This window comes from Anthonomus grandis, chromosome 5 (genome assembly GCF_022605725.1).
Source record: "Anthonomus grandis grandis chromosome 5, icAntGran1.3, whole genome shotgun sequence".
Taxonomy (NCBI): domain Eukaryota; kingdom Metazoa; phylum Arthropoda; class Insecta; order Coleoptera; family Curculionidae; genus Anthonomus; species Anthonomus grandis.
Genome location: NC_065550.1, coordinates 24,824,330 through 24,849,795, shown reverse-complemented (window position 1 = coordinate 24,849,795; position 25,466 = coordinate 24,824,330). Strand labels below are relative to the sequence as shown.

Sequence of the window (25,466 nt, the reverse complement as noted above, 5' to 3'; positions counted from 1 at the left end):
GTTTCTTGATTTCTGAATACATGATTTAACATTCTGTAACCCTTCCACCTAAACTTAAGTCGCCTTGTTATCTCGGCAGTTTGATTGGACTCTCCTAGTTTGGAAAGCTGGCCGAGGTAAATGTAATCCTCTCTTCTATATGTTGTCAGTTTATTTGGAATTGTATTTGGCTGTCTAAAATTATTTTGGTTTTTCCGTAGCTGATCTGTAGTCCTCTGGGCTTTGAGGGTCGGGCGAGATCCATCATTCGAGTTCAATTTCGCCTCCACTTGTTATGACTATGTCATCTGCAAAGCGCAGACGGTTGAAGTAAAGTCCAGTGCAATGATATATTAGAATGGTCACCCGTCAAAACGCCAGCATTCCACCTGCCAAACAATGTCATCCACCTTCTATTTACATTGTTTGAGAAGTAAAATGCTGGTGTTTTGACGGGTGACCATTCTAATATATCGTTGCACTGGACTTTATATGCCATTTATATGTATTCTCTTTTCTTCCCGATTCAATTTTTTAAATACGTTCTAGTGCCAATGTGAAAAGTTTGGGAGACATGGTGTGACCCTGTCCTACAGTTTTTTAGTGGTATTTTTCTTTTCGATCTTGTTTCATCTATTTTAACATGCGTGCTGTTATGAGAGTCTATTCTTACGGTGTTTAGTCCCTCAAATATTGACCAGAATTCGACGGAGTCAAAAGCCTTTTTGAAGTCTACAAACCCCAGATGTAACGGTATGTTGTATTCCTTACATCAATGTTCGTAAGCTCTGTAAGTGGTCAATAGTACTAAAGGCCTTTTTGAATCCTGCTTGTTCGACCGGTTGGTAAACGTCTAGTTTGTTAGTGCGTCTATTTGTGAGGATTTCTGATAGCAGCTTATATAGATGGGATAATAGACTGATTGGTGTATAGTTCTCTATGGCAGTGGTGTCACCGTTTTTTAAATAATATTATTACTTCTGCGTTTTCCCAACTTGTTGGTAGTTTGCCTTTAATGCTACATTGATTGAATAGTACTTCAATGGCTTTAAGTAAGAGGTTTCCAGCCATTTTAAAGATTTCTGCTATTATTCGATCTTCTCCTGGACAACGGCCATTTGTCATATGACTAAAATATTTGATGACTTTTGAGATATCTGTGATGTTTGTAATCAGCTTTCCATCTTTATCCTTTATTCGATGTTTAGTTATAAGCAGGTTGTCATACTTGAAAGCAGCCATCAAGTTTCAAATGTTTACATTGGTTTTAAATGCCTGAAAAAAGCATTTATGAGTCTCTAAGTCCTAAGTCAGCCAGAAAGAATCTTTTAACTAATTTAAGAGCCGAACTAAGCCTTAACTAAGCTTCTTATTATCTTATGTGCCTGGAATAGGTGTCCGATTTGATCAACTATTTAGTAACTTATTCCAGGCTCTTCAGATCTTATTTTATATTTTTATATTTTACCCTTAATAGTGTTCTTCTTAGCCCTTTCAAGTGTTTATTATTTTCAACTAAACTATTCGATATTCTTGTACCTATGATTTTGTTAATGTATCTATATTCATCAGAGTTTCTGTTTAAGTTTCGTCTCAAGTCTATTGGTTGTTTTGTTGCTTTGGATACTTTTGTTTCTTTTGGTTTTATGCGGGTAGCAACTTACTGAAGAAGAAAGAAAAAACACGATCAGTAAAAGAATAATATTTTCATATTAAAGACAATCAATCCATCACATAAGTCATACCTCTTTTGTGGCAAATGCTGATAATGGAAAGATGATTAGATCAAAGTCTATAAAAACGGTTCTAAAAGGATATAGGCCAAGATCATTTAATCATGAAACCTCATTTTGGTAAGACACACATCCATCCACTTTATCCTGGACTATCCTAAAGGAAGTGAGAAGCGTCAAAACGTTCTTTTTATAGTTGATACAGCCTTGGACAACACTAACCTTAAAAACGGTAATTCTGCGTTTTTGTTGCTTCTTAATAGAATCAAGTCTATTCAACTGAAATGAAGCAAATCTAATGAACTTGAACTTTTTCTTAATACTTACTGTTGGTTCTCCAGATATTTTTGACTAAACACTGGCGTAGACCTGAGGGGCCCTGCTTCATTAACAATTATACTACAGTTTGTTCCTATTACAGAAGGGAGTCGAGTCACGGTGGTACCATGATTTTGGCAATAATTTTAGGGATTTCCTTGAGTTTATTGAACTGCTTTTGTGTTTGTTTCCAGTTAATAATAGATTAATTGTTTGTGGTGATTTTAATCTTAATTCTTTAATAGATTCCCATGAAGTTGGTTCCTTAAAAAAACCTCCTGACCTCTCTTAATTTACATAAGCTTGTTGTTCAACCCACATGATTATACACAAATAATAGATTATTCTGGTATAAATTTTAACTCGGAACACGTATGTGATATCCTTGTAATTCCCTTAGGGTTACCTGATCACGAGGCAGTTTTAGCCAATAGTTAATTTTCCCACCTAGCCACCTAGAAAAACTAAAGTTGGTAGATTTTAAGAAAAATCGAATTTTAATTCTTTCCACAATTTGGCCAATAGTACAGACCGGACAATGATATATACTTCTCTTATTCCTCTCGACCTTTTCAAGGAAGATTACTACGGACTTACATTGGAGATGGCACACAATATACCCAAGGAAAATTGGAGTAAAAAATTTTGAATGAACTCAGGTAATTCGATGGAAAGTCAACAATATCTGTTTGATGCAAATGTGTTTAATCAGTTTTACTCTTTACAAGCAGAGAAGCTGACAGATAATCTAAACCCCCAATTAATGTTTCTTTTAGCTAAATTTCCGAATAACCTCATAGTATCTATTTGAAAACATCTATTTAAAGGTGGTGAAATAAATTATCCTGCTAGTTATCGATCCATCTCACTTTTACCATGTCTAATATCATAGAAATGTTGGTTAAGAGTAATGACCTTTTTCACTAAGCACAGCATTTTAAGCAAATTTCAGCTTTTGGGAGGGTTTACGAATCATACGATGTTTGTCTTTCTTAAAGATCTTTATTTAAGCTTGAATATAGGTAACGCCGCCGCAACGGTCTTCTGTAATTTCTCCAAAGCATTTGATTGCGTGAATCGCGTGTGAAGAGTATTACTTAGTAAGCTCTTTTGGTATGGTTTCAGAGGTGTTGCTTCCAACCAGCCAAAACCATTCCAGTTCGAATAATTCTTGTTTGGCAGAAGGAAAATTGTCAAGTCAATGGATGAGTTGTCTCCTGTAAGCCCTATAGATCATGGAGTTCCTAGAGTTCCATGCTTGGCCCTATTTTATTCCTTCTCTATATTAATGACCTTGCATCTTTTGATATCAGAGGTCATTTAATAATTTTTGCTGATGACTCATAAAAATCATGAGTCAATAATGGAAATTGTAGCAGGCGACCTAAGTAGGATTAGGCAATGGTGCAATTTTAATCTTCTGTCTCTAAACATAAATAAAATAAAATTGTTGGCATTTAAGTTTGTTTGCAACTGTAATGATTTCTTGGAATTTTCATCGAAGAGTTTAATGACCACATCTTAGCTTTAAGACAGACACTGGCTAGATTGTCGCTGTTATGCTCTTCGGATTATCGCAGATAAACTTAGATCTGAAGCTGCTAAATCAGTCTTTTGCGGAAAGAAACTTGCGCTATGAAATTGCTTTTTAGGGTTGCTTAATTTTTTTTTAAACTCACTTTTTGTTTTACATAAAAGAGAAATTAGGTTTATTTGTCAAAAATCACTTAGAGACCTTAGTTCGGAATTTAAAGGAACTGACATGGTGCTGTTTGTTTATATTGGAAACAACGTGCTTAATTGATAAAAAACACAAATTGCATCTTACAAGCGATAAATCTAGAAAGCTCTATAATACCAGACACTTAATATTTCCAAGTTATTCACAGAATTCTCTTATTTATTTAAATTTAACGAGTTTTAACCATCTCCCAATTGATATAAAGTCCACACGAGCTTTAATTTGCTTCAAAAGATTTGTTTCATCTGTTGTACTGCTTTAAAGTTAAGCATTTTATAGTCTTACTGAATATTTTGATCATGACTGGGCATAAACCATGTGTGCAAGCTTTTGAAACTGGTTTGTTTCTTCTTTTCTTATCAATTTTTAATTTAGTTTCTGGTGATAACTTGAATTACTGTCATAATTTTGTTATACAGGATAAGTATAAGTATAAGGGAGGGACGCACCAAACTCCAAGTGAGTATTTTACATGTTAAAAACCTCATATGTTCTTAAGCGATTCTCATTTATTTTCAAAATATAGCGTAATTACAACCAAACAAAATTTCCTACATTAACATGCTTTTAATTATAGCGCTGTTTTAACAAATATTTTCTAAGTGATTCATGTCTTTCTTTAGCAAACACTGCCGCATTTCTAGGGCCTCCGGAGTGCCGACTTTCACTTTGTATAAATCATTTTTAAACCAGTCTCACAAACAATAGTCCAGTGGTGTGAGGTCTGGAGATCTTGGAAGCCAACTAATAGGATCACCGCGACCAATCCATAGTCCTGGAAACTCTTCGTCCAAATATTGCTTGACCTGACGAGCGCAATGTGCGGAAGCTCCATCGTGGTGATAATACATTTACATTCTGATTTGTTTGATAATTTTTAAAAGCAAATGAGAACTGGAAAGAAGTTTTTTAAAATTATTTTCACGTGTACAATACTCAACTGGAGTTTGATGCGTTCCTCCCATCTCACCCTGTATATTTATGATGTTTGTCTGTTTTATCGAAAAGATTGCATTTTGCTAACTTTAATATCTTTTCCTGTTTGTACGTTATTCCTATTTGCTATTTATTATTACTTTTTAGATTTATATACTTTTAGTCACTATTTAGTTACTCTTTAAGTGCTGATTTTTTTGTCTATTAAGAAAGCTTTATTCACAAATACTTGGTATTTTATCATAATAAAGCATGTTTTGATTTGATTTGTTTCAGGTATTTTTGGGCGAGTGTTAATCTCTTAAGTGTAAAGTCGAATTAATTTGAGTAAAATTTTCACTAATATATGGAGCGTTTTTAAAATATAATAAATATTGTTTTTTAGCAGGTGGGCTTTAAGGGAGCTTTTCTTAAGGTTGTCCCTTCCTAAAATGCGAACTTACACCACTGTTTTTATATCTTTTTCGCTATGCATTAATAATATCAAATATTTTTTTTTAGCATTTGGTTGCATTGCTATTCCATTAAAAGAAGTGAGCATCGTATACATTTTTGTTATGCTTGATTGAGTCTTAAACATCTTGGTTGTTTGGATGTATTTAGACTTAAATTGAGTAAAACCTTTAATAAAAAAAGAGCTTTTTAGCAGATGGACTTTAAGGGAGCTAATGTTAAGGTCGTCCCTGCCTAAAAAGTGAACCCACGCCACTGTTTGTATATCTACACACTGATGTTCACTATTGTTTTGGTCTGCATTAATAATGGCCGCCGATTGAATTCTCTGGCGTATTTTACCTGGCCGGGCGTCATTCCTCGCGTTGTTTCTCCGTTCCCCCTGGCTTCGGCGAAGGCCGACGCTTTTCGAATTCGGACTGCCCCCGGGGGCCCCGGGGGTCGGTCATCAGATCGACTCGGGATTCCGACATATTTTTTTGCCCCTTTCGGCTTCGGGTTCCATCAGAGCGGCCGGCCGTGGAAGTCAATAAAATTTTAAGATAACATCTGATACTTAGCATTTGTGATACCGTCGCTTAATTGGCTTTTGACGGGTTTCTTATCTTAGCGGCGGTAGTACCGAGGGGAACCAGATGAGATGTTTTAGATTGTTACGGTTATAGGAACCATTATTTATAACAATAATAATCTATTAATCTAGTAGAAAAAATCTAGAAAAAGTCCAAGCAATCGTGTGACAACCAAACCCAAAGAAATTATCTTAAAATATAAATCTAGTGAAAACCCTACGAAGATTGAAATTCTGGATGTATTTAAGCAAACCCAAGCTGCCAATGCTAAAAGATTAAAAAGATACAAAAAAGCTACAACAAGAAGCAACAAAACCATGATTTTGCAACCAACCAGAAATCTTTTTATGGAAAACTAAATGCAGGAACAACGAACCCAAAACACGCCGCAACGAAAAGAAGTAAATGCCCCTTGGAGCGGAATATGGAGCAATCCAGTGTAACACAAAATAGCAAACTGGAATTACAATGAACGCATAAAAATGTTCAATTTAAAATGTATGCCTAGCTGGACAATTAATCAAAAAATGTGAAAAAGGCATTAGCAAGAGCCTCAAATTGGAAATATCCAGATAGAGTTCACAACTATTAGTTGAAAAAAAATTATCTCTATCCACCCACATATAATTTAATGTTTTAACAAATTTTAACAACAACCTGAGAAAATTCTTGTTTTTTATAATAAAGGGTGTAACCCGCTCCCAAATCTGTGGAAACCATACAACCTGTTCGCCTCCGACCGATAACGTGCTCCCAACACTTCTATAAGATCTACAGACATCTACTAGATAAGGATTTTCTAGACGAAGAACAAAAAGGATGTCGCAGAGTTTCTAAAGGACGTAAAGAACAATTATTAATCATATATCAGGTAATAATAGAACATGCTAAAAAAGAAAAAAGACCGTTACGTGGCTTGTAGAAGTGTGGAAGTTGTATGAAGGTTGCACATCATTAAATTTGTTAGTTATGCAATGACCAAGTGGTGTGCTACGCTGCAACTTAACACCGCTGAAAATCCAGGTAACGTAGGCAAAATAAAAATTGAACTCGCAATTTTCCAGTAAGATGTCTTGAGTCCCTTGTAGTTCTCCCTGATCTTAAAACCGTTAACTTCCCTGCTGAATATCTTAAATCTAGCATACACACTTGATTCCCGATTTAAAATCTTATGCAGAAAGTAATGAAGACCTAAACAAACGGTTAAAAAAATATAGGAAAGTTTAGCACGGATATAAAAATACGGCTTGAAAAATGTAAGGTCAACAGCATGGAGAATGAAAAGTGGAAAAATAAATGATTGGCAGGGAACAATCACGAGAATAGACAAAGATGAAACCTTTAAGTAGTTGGGATGCCTGCAGTCGAGGGAAATAAAGCAAAAAAACTCAAGGAAAAAACGACAAATACCTTTTTTTTCTAGTCTGAAAGCTATACTTAAAACCGAGCTATCATCTAGCAATACATCCAAAGCCGCCATAACTGCTTATGCTGCTTCCATATTGTCATGCATCTTTGTTATTCTGCGGATTCTACGGAATTCCACTATATTGACCACCATGGAATTAGAAGACTTAGATAGACAGTCAAGAAAACAATTTTGCAAACACCGCTGCCATCATCTTTAGATCTCTATTGAAAGGTTCTACCTACCAAGAATGGAGGGTGGACGTGGATTACTAAGCATGATTACAGGATATGCAGAACAGATAGACAATCTGAGAATCAGCAGGGTATTCCAAGCGTTAAAAGACGCGGACAAAAACGTGACCTTATTACATTTATCTGAAAGATAGTTTCAAAGATAGAATTCTCTTCTAAAGATCAAAACGCACAAACTTAGGTCAATCAAAAACAAGATCAACGGCATAAAAAACCATATGCATAGAAAATACCCAGACTCGATAGAAGATGAATCAATAAATACAGCGGCATCGCAAGCATAGATAAAGTCAGGAAATATTTTTCTGAAAACAGAGGGTTGGGATGTGCTATGCAGGATTATGTAGTCCCAACAAAAATTTATCGAAAACGGATATTAAGCGGAAGCTTGTTCCTAATATGTAAGCAGACAGACGAAAGTCTTGGAACACATAGTAGCTGGTTGTTCTGTACTTGCACCAAAACAATATCTGGAAAGGCATAATAATGTTGCAAAGATTTCGCCTCAAGCATTATCCAAAAAATACCTTGCATTTGAAATAAAAGACCCATACTATTCTTACGAACCAACACCAATCCAAGGTAAAGTTCCTGTTTGGATTCCTCTGATTGGAACCGAAAGATAATTATTATAGATAAACCAATCTCAAATAATATCCCTGACATCATCTTGAACCTAAAAGCTAAAAAACAGGTCTTTATTATAGAGATTAGAAGTAAGTACTTACCTTCGGCTGAAGAGATTGAGAGAATGTGGAAAGCAGAGCGAGTAACTGTTGTTCGAATAATTGTTGGACTTGGTGAAATTCCTATAAAACTAAAAAATAATATTGAACTTTTGGACTTAAACCTTACTCTATACTTACAAATTCAGAAAGCCGTACTTTTAAATACATGCTTTATCGTACTTAGGGTGCTGGAAGAGACGAACATGGTTGCTTTAGAAGAACCTGAAAACTAAGTTTACAAAAAAATAAAAGCTAAATTAATCTAGCAAACAAAAAACATTGCATGTATTAATTTGCCGAGGAAGTTTAAAAGAAATTCAGTGTAAGCTGAATAGTAAGAAATAATTGTAATAATAAACAATTTCAACATCCTTAAAATTAAAAACAAATATACATATAAAAGAATATAAATATAAAACTAATAATAATGAACATAAGATATGTACACCAAAGGCCTATCATTTCAAGGTGAATATTTGCAGTCTATAGTTTTTAGCAGAGAGTATGAAAAGACAAGTCAAGAGTGCAGTGACACTTAAAAACTAATTTAGTGGTCAGATCAAAACGATAAGTATACCTCTACCATCAAGTGCTGTATTTCATCTGCAAATCATAAAATCTATACAAGCTTAAACCAAGTACGTTGATCACACCTGCTGACTTTGATTCAGATAGAGAATATTAAACAAGTTTCTCCTAAACATATTGAGAGATAAAGAAAAGTCCACTCTATTCATAGCCGTGGTAGCCAAAGTAAAAGATCTTAAGAAAATTTCTTTCTTGTGCTTTGGAATAGTCATGGTATTTCTGCGTCTTTTAATTTTTTTTTACTTTTGCTTTATTGTTTTAAACATTTGTTGTTGTGAACAAAGCTATATAAAACAAAAAAAGTAAAATAAAAGTAGGTGAGAACAAACAACAAAAAATATATGAAATATACTCACAATTAAAATAAAGTGCCGATAAAACCTAAAGCTAAAAAAACACAATCAAACTTATACCAGTAAGAACTAAAAACACAAAAAATTATGGATGTCGGTGCGAAAAGAAAGCCTATTATATATTCGGGTAGTCTTTCTTGATTATTTGTAAATAAAAACAATTTTTTTGTAATAGGGATCTATTTAGCATATTCAACCTTTTAAGTTTGGGTAGCGTATGGGTGATTGGACTATAGGACGAGAAATACCACAAAATTAACCTTAAACAGCTATTTTGGACTTTCTGAACCTATTTTTGATCTATATAATCCAAACAAGGGCTATACACAGGACTGCCAAAGGTGAAATGAGATAGTACCCGCGATTCGCATAAGATCGACTTTATTTTCCTAGTTATTCTCTCTGTGCATAAATTATTTTAAGTGCTTTTCTTAATAATGACGTTATGGGTTCCTTAAAAAGCAACTTTCCATCTAAAAACACACCCAGCTTTTACAAGTTGTCTTAGCCGGAATCCAATCATTCCCAATGGTAATATTAGGACTATCATGACGAAATTTGCCGAATATTATAAAAACCGATTTGGCTGCATTGATCTTTAGAGTGTTCACTAGATTTAAGGAAAATATGAAAATTAGAAAATTCAAATGAATGAGAAAGTTGCGTATCGTCGGCATAAAAATGATATTTGCAAAATTCTGTGCAAGAATAAAATCCGGAGCTATAAATAATATACAAGAGAGATCCTAGAATACTATCTTGTGGAACACCCTGTTTCAAAAGAGCACGACATTTTTGAGTAAATAAATTAGCATTTCTTGATTTATGGGATCAAATGCTTTTGTGTAATCAAGTAGCACAAGTATCAAGGTTTTAATGTAGTCCATTAAATTCAGTAAGTCCGAAAGTTCAGTGGACTAACGACTGTCAACGACCGCTTCCATTGTAAATGTGATATGAAAAACCCGATCAAAAGCCAGACTGGTTTGTAGGAAGTATATTAAACTTTTATATATGAAGTTTCATTTGAGATACCATCACCTTCTCTAAAACCTTAGAGTGGGCAGTATGCTTATCGATCTTAGGTCTGTATGCACAAGAGGTATAAAATGTTAGATTTCGGCATAACAAAAGCATGTTTCCAAACTGTTGGAAAGCATGAGTTTATAATAAAAGAATTTATAATGTCTATTATATAAGATAAGTGTGAACAAGATAATAGTGTCAGTATTAATCTGGTCAGACCCAGTTGACCTAGTCATTTTCTCTGTTATTCCTTCTCTTGTTTTAGTTTTATAATTATTTGGATGTGCGTCACTAGAAATAAAGTTGCTTTTACATGATTTTATAAATTCGTTAATAGTTTTTAGGCAAAAGACTGAGATAACATTTTTTTGTTTTATTTGTGATTTGCAGCTTTTTAATTTCTTTCCAAGTATTTTAATTATTGCAGTTTGAAAATTTCTCTGAAAAATAAACCGTATCTTTTTTCTCTCGTATAATTTCGCAGTTACTTCTAGTACTCCCAGTGAACCATATTTTTTGTTTTCTTAGCTTTACGAAAGGCATCGTCACGCAATCTTTGAAGTAACTTAATATTATCCGTTATTCAAGGTGCATTTTTTACTCTTTAAAAAAAAACTTCTTGTAAGCAAGGAAGCATGTAAATCGATGTGAACCTTTTCATCCACCGTATCGATACTGTATGTATCATTCCAAGTAACAAGTTCTAAACCTCTGGTAAATTGTTGAATGTCAAATCTTCTAATATGTCAAATAAATTTAGGTTTTCGATTTTCTACCGGCTTAATAGTAAAGAATTTACCATAAATCAAGCTGTAGTCAGATCCGGAAAAATTCATTACCCTAGTTTTATAAGTAAGATATTTTTATACTGAGAATAAATATCTATTAGCATATCCTCAATGTTATCATAAAATCCAACCTATTAGCATTTAATGTCCTATCCACAGATCCAAATCCATAGATACGCTTAAAACGTCATTAGTCAGCCAGGTTTCTGATATGCCAATCATGTCAGCATTATACATATGTATTGACATATTCCTATACTAGTAAAGATTCGCTTCTGGGCCGTCTTAACAGAAAATATCTCCAGGTAACTTTATGCTTCAATTTACTTCCATCCAATACTCAAACTCTTAGTTTAAGATTGAAAGGCCTTCTTATTAAATTTATTCATAAATATGATTAATTCATTGACAGTCAAGTAGACATTTTAATACATTGATACATTAACTTTCTACTAGAGTAAGAGTAACTAATAACTATAACTTTTTCTTAATAAATGTTTCACCAACATTCCCAAACTATTATAAATCTATTGAAGAAATCTTACAGCTGTCAAATGGAAGTGCCCCATACTAAACTAATGAACCCAATGTGCTCGATAACAATTTTAATGAAGGCGGAATGGATGGCTGTAAACGACAGGAACGATCATATTTTGCCCGTGAATGTAGTTACAACTATACATATTTAGTATAATATGATGGAAACGGGCATAATTACGAGTATCATCTTTGTAGTTGATTTCTCACAGTACAGAAATGGTATAACTAGTTCAAAACGCTTAGAAATTTATATAAATGATAAATGATAATCGATTTTTAATCGGGAACGCTGCATATGAAATTTAGTTTTAATTTGGTTTCCAGGCGTACATTTTCGATCGTTACCCCCTATACGATTCGGTAAAGACCATAATTCTTTAAAAATATATATATAATTTCGCTATAAAATGGTCTCTCTCATCTGTAGAAATTATAATTACGTCAATAAGCATAATTTTAAAACGATCCAACACGTGACTGATAAATGAAATGCAATAGAATGCGAAGAAATTAACTTATCCTCATTTTTGAAAATATAAGCCTATCTGATACTAAAGATTCCTTGAACAATCGCTACAAACGGATCTCTTTTGTAATCACTTAAGTATAATTTAAATCTATATATCAAGATTTTTTGACGATCACTACCAACTTTTAAGACGATCCAACACGTGACGGATGAATGAAATACGGTAGAATGCGAGAAATTAACTTTTCTCTCGTTTTTGGACAGATAAGCCCATCTGATAAAGATTAAGAATAAGATTCGTTAAACGATCTCTATAAAAGTATTTTTCTTATCTGTAAAGATCGCAATTATGTTAAAAAATCACAAGTTCATGACGATCCAACTAAAGGAAGAATGAATTGTGGTCGAATGCGAAGAAATTTTATTCTTTTTTCCCATTTTCGGACACACAACCCAATCTCGTTATCAAAATTCGTTTGACAATCATTACAAAGTAATTTCTTTCATCTGTGAAGATCATAATTGCACTAAAAAAATGCAAATACAATAAATACATCAATATAACGGGGTAGAGTGTGAAGAAATGGTCTTTGTACCCAGTTTTAATTACATATGAACATCCTATTAAACTTCTAATTTTTGAGTTCTTTTAATTCAAAACCTCTTATCACAGGTCCAATAATCTCACAATATAAACCGAATTATATCCTTAATTACTTGTATGTTTTTTAGAGAAAAAATTTCCCAGAAAGGGGCGAAACAGAAACAAAAACTATAGAAAACAAATAAACAGGTCTCGTTCTCTCGCAAGTTCGAGCTGTATATCCCTAACGGGTTTACGTTATTTTCAGGTTGCATAACGTTATGAATACAAAATGAGAATACAATGCCTGTATATTTTTGTCATAATTGCTTGCAAAGGCAACGCCTTTATCCAATTGCCATAGTGATGAATTTCGTAATAAAGTAAAGGGGATCTAATTATATGATTTTCTGATCATAACTATACTTGGAAAATATAATTGCAGAATCTATATATTTGAATAGTGTGGCCTATATTTCACTCTACATACGAGTTTAGTCCGTTTATGGTAATAATTTTCAGGTAACTCCTTTGTTTGGTTTAATACGAAAGGCGAATATCCAAAACATTTACGCAGACTATTGTATAATACCTCGATTATTGGTCAGTTTTGTTCTATCCGGATTTTGGAATTTGGTTGCATTCGCCGAACTGAGCAACGTATATCGCTTTGTGTACAGGTGAATACCGACCGCAGAGCGCAGAATGCTGCTACCGGTGAATCATTGTTTCGGCTTGCTCGGCGGAAATTGTTTTAAAGGCGCAAAATTGAACTTATAGAGGGTGGATTATAAAAAAATTATTCGATTCTTTGAGCTTAAAATTGAGATTTTGGATCAAGGATTATGACTGGAGATAACCGACATCGAGAAGCTATTATCAACTTCGATAAATTGTGTAAAGTTTATTGAGCTTATTATAGTTTTTTTTGCAATTCACGGCATGTTGTTCTTCAATTTTCCTGACGTAATTATAATCTTTGCAGACGAAGACGTCATTTTGTAACGATCGTCAACGAATCTTCGATCTCAGATAGACTTATGTCTCTTTCTTGGCCTTCTATCTCATTTCATTCTTTAGATTTTTAATGCCTTAGTATATTCTTTATGCATTGCCCTAAAATTATTTTTTTCTGACGTATAATCTTTACAAAGTGAGGAAAAAAAATTTCCATTGCATTTATCTATTATTCTCATCTACAAAGTCGGTATCTAATTTACTTTCAATCCACTTTGGCAAATCAATATTTTTTGTTAGATCATCTTAAAACTTTAACAAAAAAAGGATTTGATATATTTTCATTTCCTTTAAAATAAAGTTTGTTGTCTTCAGCATTATGCAGAAGCTTTCTATTCAACTGAATTTGGAAGAAGCTTCAGACGGCGAGTATTTGGAGCCTCAAGGATGTTTATTGTCAAGTAGTATAACTGATAACGCGCTGCATTAATGAAACTAGTATAATTAGCAATAGAATTTAGATTTTTCAATTTTTGCTAATGTCTCTTTCAATTAACGTCTTTTTGTCCCATTCCTGACAAATAATCGCTATCCTCACCTACAAGGTCGATTGCTTATGAGATGCTGATTGAGTCTGTGGGGATGGAATTATGTACTTAGAAGTCTAAAATCTGGATCGTAAGAAGTATTTGTTTTTTCAAAGCATTATCCCAATAAAGTTTATTGACAGACTCATCGACAATTCAAAGATAATTTAATCGTTTTTTGGCAATTCAGTACCAATTGGCATTGCAACATTGGCAACATTTTGGCAAAACTACCAATTACTATTCAACTGAATGTGAACGACATTAAGTGTACTTATATTATGGCCTTTCCGGAATATCAAGTAAATAGCAATCTCTATTCTGTCAATGCACTTTTATATTCTAGCGTTAATATCCTCATTTATAAGGTAATGTCTAAGTCATAGCTTAGGCTACTCAAGGTTATGTACCTATGAGGTTCATAATTAGTTCATCAGTGTCCATTTCAAAGCCTTTTTACTTTTCATTGCTGCAAATATATTTTCTCCATTGCAGGATCTAACATGTAAAGGATGTTTCAATAAAAGCATGATGATCAATAAAACATGGTTTTCTGTAATAAAGTATTGAAACATTTATTGATTTAGAAAATATACATTTGGGAATTATGTATGAAATAAAACATCTTGTAAATGGCCTTGCTGGCATATGCGTACTTTTTTGACGAAATTTTCTATAACGACATTGTATACATGTGGTGGTATTTCATTGATACAGCGTCTAATTTCGACTTGCAATGCTTCGATGGTTGCAGGCCTATTGGCATAAGCTTGTTACTTCAGATAACCCCATAGCCAGAAGCCCAAAGGCGTTAAATCGCAAGACCGTGGAGGCAATTTTGGGTCACCAAATCAGGAAATGACACGACCAGGAGCAAACTCGTGCAACTTCGTCAATTTACGGGCTGCTGAAACCACATGTCGTCTAGATCAATAGCTTCCGAATGAGGCAAGAAACTATGTTATCATAGCACGATAACGTTCGCGATTCACTGTTACTGCATTATCTTCTTCGTTTTCGAAGAAAAACGGTCCAATTATTCCTACAGACGTCTCTGGCCTTTCTGTGACACTCTCGCGAACTGACGTGATGTTTTGTTTTGAACAACCTCTACGAGCTTGTATCATCACTAACTGAAACAGTACTTTCGAACTTTTTTGATTATTCGTTTCAGTAGATGAATCAAGACCATTGTTTCGACCGAACATTGGACGCACTTTACGAATACTGGCATTTCTTTCACTATTTTAATAATAATTTTTGACAATCAGGATGCGTTGTGCTACCGTGTAATACTCCATGTTTAATGACTTTCATAAGGTCTCATGATTGCGTCACATAACATGGCGCACAATTCAAATCTTGCGTTCTTATTGAAACACCCTTTACATTACTCTGAAATGATATATATAATATTCGGGTTTTTTTTTCTTATTTTTATTCTACTTTCTTTTAGTTCTTACTTTCTAGCGTATGTTGCAATATATTCTCGGGATATTAACCTATAATTAAGAGCTGTTACCGAAACTGTAAGTCACTTTGTTTTGTCCCCAATGCTCCTATTTTTTTTTTAATGAGGAAAATCTAACAGATTCGAACTCTGCTTTGACATTTTTCCCAATAATTTTTTTTTAGTAGCATTGTATTAGTAGCATTGTAGAATAAAGAATTAGGTCGTACTTGGTACCTCAAATATGTTAATTCGAGTAGAATCAGTGATACTGTGTGCGTTCCATTGATCAAGTGAATTTGCCATAAAATTCAGATTTAAAATACCTTCAATTAAGACCTCGCTCAATTAGCATCTTTTTCTTCCACTTCTGTCTTTGCACTTTTTAATTGTGTGTCAAGATCCTCAACTGAAAGATCAGTGTCTAAGTCATAGTCTATCTCTCATAGTTTGGCTAGTCTATCTCATTCTCTCTAACTCATATCTCAGCTAGTCTGTGAGCTCATTTTTTTTATCAATGTCAATTTCAATTTTTTTTAAATAGCGTCTTCACTCTCAATTGCTGCAAATATATTTTCTTCACTGCAATCATCACTCCTCATATAAATCACTCTCAATTTCTGAATCCATCATATATTGCTCTTTAATGGGGTATATACCTGTATTGCTTATTTTTTATTCAGTTCTTGCTTTCTAGCATATCCTGTAACATATTTGTGAGATCTTTACCTCTAATCAAGAGTTGTTACCGAAGCTTTAAGTCATTGATGTTAATTTACGTTTTTTTCCTTATTGCTTTTCTACTTTCTTAGAATCCAGTTGGAAAACTGAATGGAATGAGGAAAGTTCAACAGTTTTGAACTCTGCTTTTAAATTTTTTCGTAATAATATTTTTTCGATGATTTCTTTCTTATGTAAATCTTAAAAATTCGAATGTTTTTATGTTGAAGGTTTAGGGCAACATCATATCAAGTATAAGTTGCAATCATTTGTATTAGTAGCATTTTAGAATGATTAAAGCTAAAAAAAAATTATTAAATTTACACATTAATTAATTTAAATCATAATAGATAATCAGATAGTTTTCCGTTATTTTTTACACATATGAATGATTTTCTAACGGTATATGTTAAAATATTACGTAATATCTCTGATGTAATACTGGTAAATTCAGCAGTTACACATTCTCGTGGCAGCTGCTCAGATTCAAAAGAATGTTGCCATTGAGACTGAAGAAGTCCAAAGGCTTTGATTGAAAATAGGTGATTTTTCAATCAATCAATTACCTATTTATCAATCAACGCCACATGAGTCAAGTTCGGTAATTGCGATAGCCACGACACTTCATCGGAGGTACCAATCCACTTTCCAAGAAATGGATGCAATAGATAGATAGTACCTAGAGCCTCAAATATGTTGAATTTCGAGTAATATTATTGATATTGTGTTTGTTCCAAAGAATAAATTAATTTAATTATGTCATAGAATTAAGATTTGATATATCTTTAATTGAAACCTCGCTTAATTAGCTCAATCGTCCTTTCCTTTCACTTCTGTCAAGACACTTTTCTGTTAAAGCGTCAACTTTACCTATAAAGTCAATGCCTAAATCATGGTCTTTGGGCTCATATTTTCAATAGGGTATTTCACTTTTACTCTTTTTTTCCCTTTTCACTTTTCATTGCTGCAAATATATTTTCTCCATTGCGATCATCACTATTCTCGTATAAACCACTTTCAATTTCTTAATATAACATATATTTCTCTTTAATAAGATCTTAGAACATTGAAAGCCTTCAATATTCTAAGAATAAGATACATAATGTTCGCTAACCGTTTTCTGCTTATTTTCATTCAATTCTTGCTTTCTAGTATGTCTTGTAACATATTATCGAGATCTTTATCTCTACCCAAAAGCTGTTACCGAAGCTTTAAGTCTATCATCGGGTCATTTGTGTCAATTTATGTTTTTTTTTTGCTTACAGCTTCTCTAGTTTCTTGAGATCTAGTCAAAAAACTGTATGAAATGAGGAAAGTCTAGCAGTCCTATAATGATTTCTTGATTATTCCTTTTGTACCTAAAAATTCGAATGCTTTTATCTTGAAGGTTTAGGGCAACGTCTTTGAGTCATTATTAACTCAGCAGTGAGTAAACGAATTTTAAAAATTAAAAAAGTATTTAACAGAGAATTTAAATATGCAAATGTTTCTATAGATTTTTTCTTATTGTTTTAGGCAGCGTGGTGACTCCGAGTAGCACCATTACTTCCCCGTGGACGCCCGTAGCAGGCCCGCCGACCGACTCGAACGGCGGGCCTGATTCAAAAAACCTCGATGTTGGGGATCTTAGTGACGTAAGTACTACCACAAATTATTCTAACCCAAATGCGAAATCCACTACCTCGCGTCCACATTATAATCAGGTACCAGGGCACCCCATATTTTATTATACGAATTACTATTATACGAGTACATGAATGTAAGTTGTGCTGATAAAATTTAAATAAATGCGATGATCATCATCCATACGGTTTGTCCAGGCCAGAACACTTGTCGTCATCCATGCGGTTTTTCCGAGACCACTATGTCGAGGTCACAGGGATCGACTCGCGCTTTTGCCGGTCTTTCGCATATGTGTTAAAGTAATTATTACATAATTAATTAACACTTGCAAACTAATGACACGCCTCTGGCCTTATCACTGTTTACCAACTATGCTGGATGCACTAAATGTGTAAAATAAAACAAAACAGAGTTTCGTTGGCCGGGATCAGGTGACGAGTTCTGTTTTGTTTCGGTTTATTTATACTTGACCTAGACTACTATTTAATAAATTGTTTTTAATGTGATATTTAGGATGAAAAGGACATGGCAGCGGCGGACGCGGAGGGCGTCTGGAGTCCGGATATCGAGCAGAGTTTTCAGGAGGCCCTTGCCATTTACCCACCGTGTGGACGACGGAAAATTATCTTGTCCGATGAAGGAAAGATGTATGGTAAGTTAAGAGTATAAGAAGAAAATGTTCATTTTTTAAATATATATAGTGCGTAACCACATATGAGCTTAAACATAAGCATTTTGTTTATTAGAAGAAGTACGGTGTCAACTCACTTTGCATTTTGCTACTCAATATTACAGTGATGGATTGGCACTTATTTTAAGTCATTACCCAAAAAAAAATATAGTTTATCAGATACTAAGATGCAACGTTACAAAAAAAATTCTTCCAAAATTACTGTGAAAATTTCCCACTCTCAAAGAACCTTTTCAATTACTTTTCTCACTGAACGTAAAATTACTACCGAGAAAAATATGTTATCTCATTCTAACCAATACAGAAGAAGCAAAGTGTTTATTGGTTCGAGCCGACGATTACTAAACATCACTGCCGAGATAAATACTTTATGGATTTTTCATTTTAGTCATTTAGAAAAAGGTACTAAGATCCCTGTAGATCTGATTTTATTAGACGTCTTGACGTCTAGGTCCGGCTAGTTTTGCAACTTGAAGACAGGCCAAATAAATGACTTTAAATGATGCCTTTGTATACTTTTTTAATGTGTTTAAATATTATTTTGACGTCATTTTTGCATATTAAACTATATACACAGTGCAACAAGAAAAACTGGGTGTCCTAATGTGAAACAATCCAGCGAACGACTAAAAAATGTATTCTCTTTGGCTAAGGACAATGTTTAACACGAATTTATGTTAATAAAAAAAACAGAAAGAATTAATTAAAAATACTAAATATGATTACTATTAAAAAAGGAAATCTGAAGCAAAAGGCGCTTGCACTATCATGACTAATTTGTCAAAACGATGACTATTTTTAAAAACCAATTTTATCCCAAGGTTCACAATCTATACTATACTTATAATAGTAGATAAGCAATTAAAATATGTTTATGTTAGAATATCTACGAAGCTAAATAATTGTATAATAAAAAGCATATCCTTTAGGGTGTGATTTTTTTGAAATCCTTGAAGCATGTTGAATTATTTCTAAAAAAATACTTTTTTTTGAGTTAGAAAGTTTATTTAGGTGTCGCAAATAGCTTTTCCGTGATACTCAAAAAATTTCCCCGAAATTTACCCCGAAACCAAAAATGTTTTAGTAAAACTCATTTTTGAACTAGGGTTAATTTTTTCACACAGGATTAAAAACTCTAGAATCTTAAAAGATGTCCAAGAATAATTAAAAAATTAAATAGTTCCCATTTTGTTCCAAAAACTTCAAATCTGGATTGAATCTTGGCAGGCAAAACTGGCTGTACTTCAAAAAGTATTAAACCTACAAAAATAGTTCATATATCAACTTATTCTTCCTAAAACACCTCTTCTTTGATTTTATTGAAGAAGTCTGTTTTGGAAGTAGAGTAAGTAATTAAAAAGCAAGATACTTTCTTAAAGGGATGTATTTTCTCTACAAATTAAATACCAATCTTTTATTAACAGTTTTTTTTATAAATAGGCGAAAAACACAAACTTCTCGGTCTCAAAAGTCGACGGAGCTCTGAAAAGCTTTAATTCGTATATTACTAAATGTTATTCTAATTTTCTCTTTTAGTGCTTCAATTTCGTCTGGTTTATTTTGGTAAACCCTTTCTTTAACTTATTCATAAAGAAAACAATCCAGCGGTGTTAAATCAGGAGATCTAGGTGGCCATTCAATAGCACCTCGTCGAGCAATTCAACGATCCAGAAAAATGAGATCACAAGATACCTGTTAACATTAATTTCAAAATGTGAAGGAGCACCATCTTGCTGAAACCATATTCGATTATGGGGCATAAATGGATCGACCGCATTTGGAAAAATTTCGACTAAAAAAGGAATCAAAAGCAAAAAAATGTAAATATCGTTCGGCTGTAAGATTATTTTCGAAAAAGTATGGCCCCCAAATTCTATTGTTGATAATGCCAGCCCGTACATTCACTTTTTTAGCAGTGATGCATTTCGATGAGATAATTCATCATAATGGTTTTTTAAATTATAATGGTACACGATTTAAAAATCAGTCAAATAAATATTAAAAACTATTAAAAACATTTAAAATCACAAATATAAAAAATGTGCAGAAGGTGATGATATCTAATAATTCACATTACAACGAGCTAATCTTATACATATTAAGGTAAAGAGGTTAAATTTGGGACTATGGTTTCTCCTCCGTCATTCCGATAGACTTGCAATATCTGAACATACTAGTAGACTGCGTGACAGTATTAAGATGAAACATTTCAGAAAATCCTAACTTAATAAGAGCCGATATTATTTTGAAAGTTAATAAATATTTAAGCTAGACACCACACAAAACTTAAAAGACGATCTAATTTTAACTAAAGCCGATAAAGGTAATTGCGGGGTGCTGAAAAAGTCCACGAACTTCTCAATCAAGATGATTTTCAAACCCAACAATCCTAGATCCTAGATCTAACAAACCCAATCAATCAAAACTTCTATATATGTCAGTAACTAGCTTTTTAAACTTTACCTTAATATTTTCTGATCCATTCTCTATAAAAAACTTATTTGAACTAACCCATAATTTATTTAGTACGACAATACCTCACAACTATTTTCTCGCTTCATTAGATGTTTGTAACCTTTTTCCTAGTATTCCTCCTGAAGACTGTTTATCCCATATCCATGAATTGCTGTATTTAAATTCCAATTTACCTACTCATTTTATTTTAGAAATTTGCTCCTTAATAGATATGTATATGAAAAGTTTTATGCTCAGAAGTTTGGCCTGGCTATGGGTTCAGGTTTCTTGAGAAGAATATCTCAGAATGCCTTTTCTTTAAAAAGCTAATTAAGTGTTGGTACAGATAGGTGGATGATATTTTTACAATCTTTACCGGATCTGACGATGACTTGCAGGATTTTGTTAAAATATTAACACATTTCACAGCTCTATTAAGTTTACATATGAAAAATAAAATTTATGATCTCTCTTGATTTATTTATTAAAAGGTCAAGTACCAATTCATTTTGATTCGAGATTTATAAGAAACCTACAGCAACTAATCGTGTAATTCACTTTTCTTCCAAATATTCTATTAACCAAAAATTTTAAAATTCCTCTTTCTTTAAACGACTTTCAGGAAGAACTTGCCACAATTTATTAGATAGCTGGGAATAATGGATCTCCCGATAACACTATCAATCAAATATATTCAAAACATCAAAATAAATTCTTAAATAAAAAACCTTTTTGTAAAGACACTAAAGAAGTCAAATACCGAAGTAACACATTTTATGATAAAATATGAAATCAGGTTGCTAAAAGCTTTCAGAGAAATTGAAGTCCAAAATGAAATGTATGCTTGAGGACCGCAAACTCGTTGTTAAAGCATCTTGGCAATACCAAAGACGAGATTCCTTTCAATCACAGATCTGGAGTCTACAGACTAAAATGTTCTGATCCTGACTGTAATGTTTGCTACATAGGTCAGAGCGGAAGGAGCATTGAAATCCGTGTAAAAGAACATACTAGATTAATAGAAAACAATTTGAGCAGGCTTATTACTAATACTTCATCTTCTTTCGCTAATCATATTATTGAAGCTGGACATAAATTTGAACCTGATGCGGATACAAAGGTGCTGCATACTTATGGGAAGCTAATTCTTCTCGAAATTCATCCTAGCTAACTCTACCTACTTCGACTAATTCTACCTAATTAATCGACAGTGGTTCGAGTTTCGCTGCTTGACTGCTTCCTTTGCAGGAATCTTTTTACCTTAATATGTATAGGATTAGCTAGTTGTGCTTGCTAATTAGCTAATGTGAATGATTAAATGTCATCACCTTCTGCGCAATTTTAATATTTATGTTTTTGATTGTTTTTAACCAGCAAAGTTTTGGTTGGTTTGTTAATTAGCATTAGATTTGTAGAGAAAAGACTTCCCCTTAAAACAGTATCTTCTTTATAAACCTGTTCTTTTAGTGAAAAATTTATTATGCTAGCTCAATTAGTTTTTCAAATATGTTCAAAAAAATCAGAAAATTTAGGCACGAAATTAAAATAAGTATAGACGAGTAAGACTATGGGTGTCATGTATGTAGGTAGATCCAGTACAGAGAAATACTAGAAAAGAATAATTCCTTATTAGAATAAAATACAAACAAAATTCTAATATCACACAGAAGAAAAATATCCGATTTATAAGTGTCGATAGCTTACTGGTCCTTTAAACAAGTGGTCGATGGGGTCGAGAGGGTGATAGAGGACAGCGCGTCCAACGGCCCTTTAAAGCTGATACGACAAAGGGTGCCTTCTGAATATTGAACGCGTCCCTTTATAGAAGTGTCCGGCGATGTCCGAGGCTCCGGTTTCTTTCCGTTTGTTGTTTTGTAGAGGCGATATATATGGTCGGAGTCCGAAATAATTAATTTCTTGACGTTGGTCTTTTATTGAAGATGGGACGTACTTATATAAGTAGTTAATATTATATTGGTTAGATACTCTATTTTCTTTATGTTAAAATGTAATACTTTGTGTACATTTTCATTTTGACATTTCATTTAAAATATACTACTTACTCTTTACAATCGAAATCAAATAGTCATATGCCCCTTCTGTAATTATGTTCCTATCGTTTATAAATCTCCAAAACTGATTATGAGAACGGGGTAGTGAGTGAATAGGCGCATCATGTAAGTAACCAGTGGATTGGTTATCCTCGATCAAGTTATTTCAGGGATCGTCGTCGACCCGGAACAGCAGCAAATCTTTTTCTCCCTTACTGGCTTAAGATTTTTTTATTATAAGATAATTATCCGAGAAAAACATTTTGCTTTCGCTTTTTAACGATCTAGAAAAAGCTAAAAAAAGCTTTTGTGTATCGAATAAGTTGCGATGAAACATTTGTTTCCGTCTTCTGAACTCATAAGGGTAAAACATATTTATCTTGATATTTATAAATTAATTATTCTGTGACGATTTATCTCAGTGGTGATTATGAACAGGTTCGTAGACCCGAAAATAGTTAAAAAAATGTGTTTATCTTTTAATGGCTAGAATGTCCCATAAAACATTTATCTCGGCTTGATGAATTAAAAGGTTTACGACGAGGACCAATAAAAAGTTTGTTATGCTTAAGTATTTATCACGGCAGTGATTTAAAACAGATTAATTGATCTGAAAGTGAGTAAAAAATGTTTTTCACCTTTATAATCGTAAAAAGAAAAATTTTCTTTTCTCATTATGCTGTGATAAAATTTTATAAAGGCAGTAACTATAACCAGCGAACGAATCTGTAAAAAAGTGTGTTTTACGAATTCCGAATTGAAGAGGGACGATCTTTTTTTCCCCCGAATTTATGATTTTTTATTATAAAAAATATTTATCGTGGCAATGATTTTATAGGCTTAACACCCCAGAAGCTGTAAATTTTTTTTTTATTTATTGTCTAAGCGATGATAAAATATTTATCTCGGTGATGATTTTGAATCGGTTCATCAACCCAAAAATAGTAAAATTTTTTTTTCTTTTAATGGATAGAATCCTTCTTAAAAGTTTATCGTGTTAACGTATTTATCACAGTAGTGATTTGAAACACATTTGTCGATCTGAAAGTGAAAAATAAATGTCTTTCACCCTTCTAATCATGAAAAGAATTTTTTGTTTAAATCTTTTCTACTGATTATTCTGTGTTAAAGTTTTATCAAGGCAGTAATTATGACCAGCGATCGAATCTAGCAAAAAGTATTTTTTAAAGATTTTGAATTGAATAGCGAAAATCTTTTTTCTCCTCAAACTTCTGACTTTTTTTTATTATAAAAAAGATTTATTGTAGCAATGATTTTATAGATTTAATACCGCAGAAGTTACCAAAAAAAGTTTCGTAAAATAAAGGTCAAGATAAAATATTTCTCTCGGTATAGCAATTTTAAAAACTATTCGCAATTAGAAACAAATCTTGTTCACTTTTTTATTGAAAGTAATAAAATTTTTATGGTGACAGTGATTTTATTAGATTCAACGTACTGTAAAAAAAGAATTCGATACTCTGTATCTCACTTACTTGAACAATACTATATCTGATAAATATTTTTATATTTATCTTGGTGGTGATTCTAAAAGTTCAACGACCTGAAATCTCGTCAAGGTATTTATGTCGTCAGTGATCTTAATCGATTTGTTGAATAAAGTTAGAAAATAAATCTTCTTTCATTAAAAGAGAATGAAAGAAGAAATAAGAATATTGTTTTTCTTTTTGATCGGATTTGCTGAGACGAAGTTAAACCACAGTAGTGATTTTAAAGGTTATTTGTTGACTCGCAATCAGTTTGATTTTGTCGAATTGGTATAAAAAATATTTATGTAGGTAATAATTTATTTGAAAATGTTTACTGTGGCATTTATTTTGACTTGTATTCTTTCTTTATCACCCTGGGAGCTTCAGCAGTAATTTTAAAGTTCATATTTACACAACTAGTAAAAAATGTTACAGTCCCTTTGTTTTGGGTTATTTTGCAATAAATTTTTCCTTCAATACATTACTATAGAATTGGAGATCCTATAGTGAAATAATTGAACTTGTATTGAATAATTGATCCTATAGTGAAATAATGGCCTACTTTTTTTGGATTTTTATAAAAACAGTAAAATTTTGATATGAGTAAACCCTTAGTTTCACTAGGAAAAATAATTTTCTTTTGTTCTTCAAGCCAGTAATGGAATTGTTGTAGAATAAGGAATTCTATAAGAGAATAGATTAATTTCTTTCCAGTTTTTTATAAAATTTGCTTAAATAGCATATTTTTAAAATGATTGGATGAGGGACCTGTTGTTTGATTTTTCCTATTGGTATAAAAACATGTGAAATTAATTTTTCCTTCAATACATGCTTTTAGAATTGAAGATCCTATAGTGGAATAATTACATTTATTTACAAGTTTTTTCGGTTTTTGTGTAAATAGTGGGTTCTTGAAATTGAGGAAATCAAAGATTTAAATTAAGTTTTCCTTGTAGAAAAAACATTTAAAATTC

The 25,466-nt window shown here is 32.8% G+C and overlaps 1 protein-coding gene across 12 annotated transcripts in view; it reads left to right on the top strand.

The window, feature by feature from the left end:
- LOC126736849 (transcriptional enhancer factor TEF-1) overlaps positions 1-25,466 on the top strand; it is a 166,326-nt gene that overhangs the window by 116,800 nt on the left and 24,060 nt on the right. For 7 of the 12 annotated variants that reach the window (XM_050441400.1, XM_050441408.1, XM_050441402.1 and 4 more), the window contains 2 exons: positions 17,699-17,817; positions 18,320-18,458. In XM_050441400.1, coding sequence (XP_050297357.1) covers positions 17,699-17,817; positions 18,320-18,458 — 258 coding nt within the window. The remainder of the gene's footprint in view (positions 1-17,698; positions 17,818-18,319; positions 18,459-25,466) is intronic. The other 5 variants (XM_050441401.1, XM_050441407.1, XM_050441403.1 and 2 more) reach the window with 1 other exon arrangement.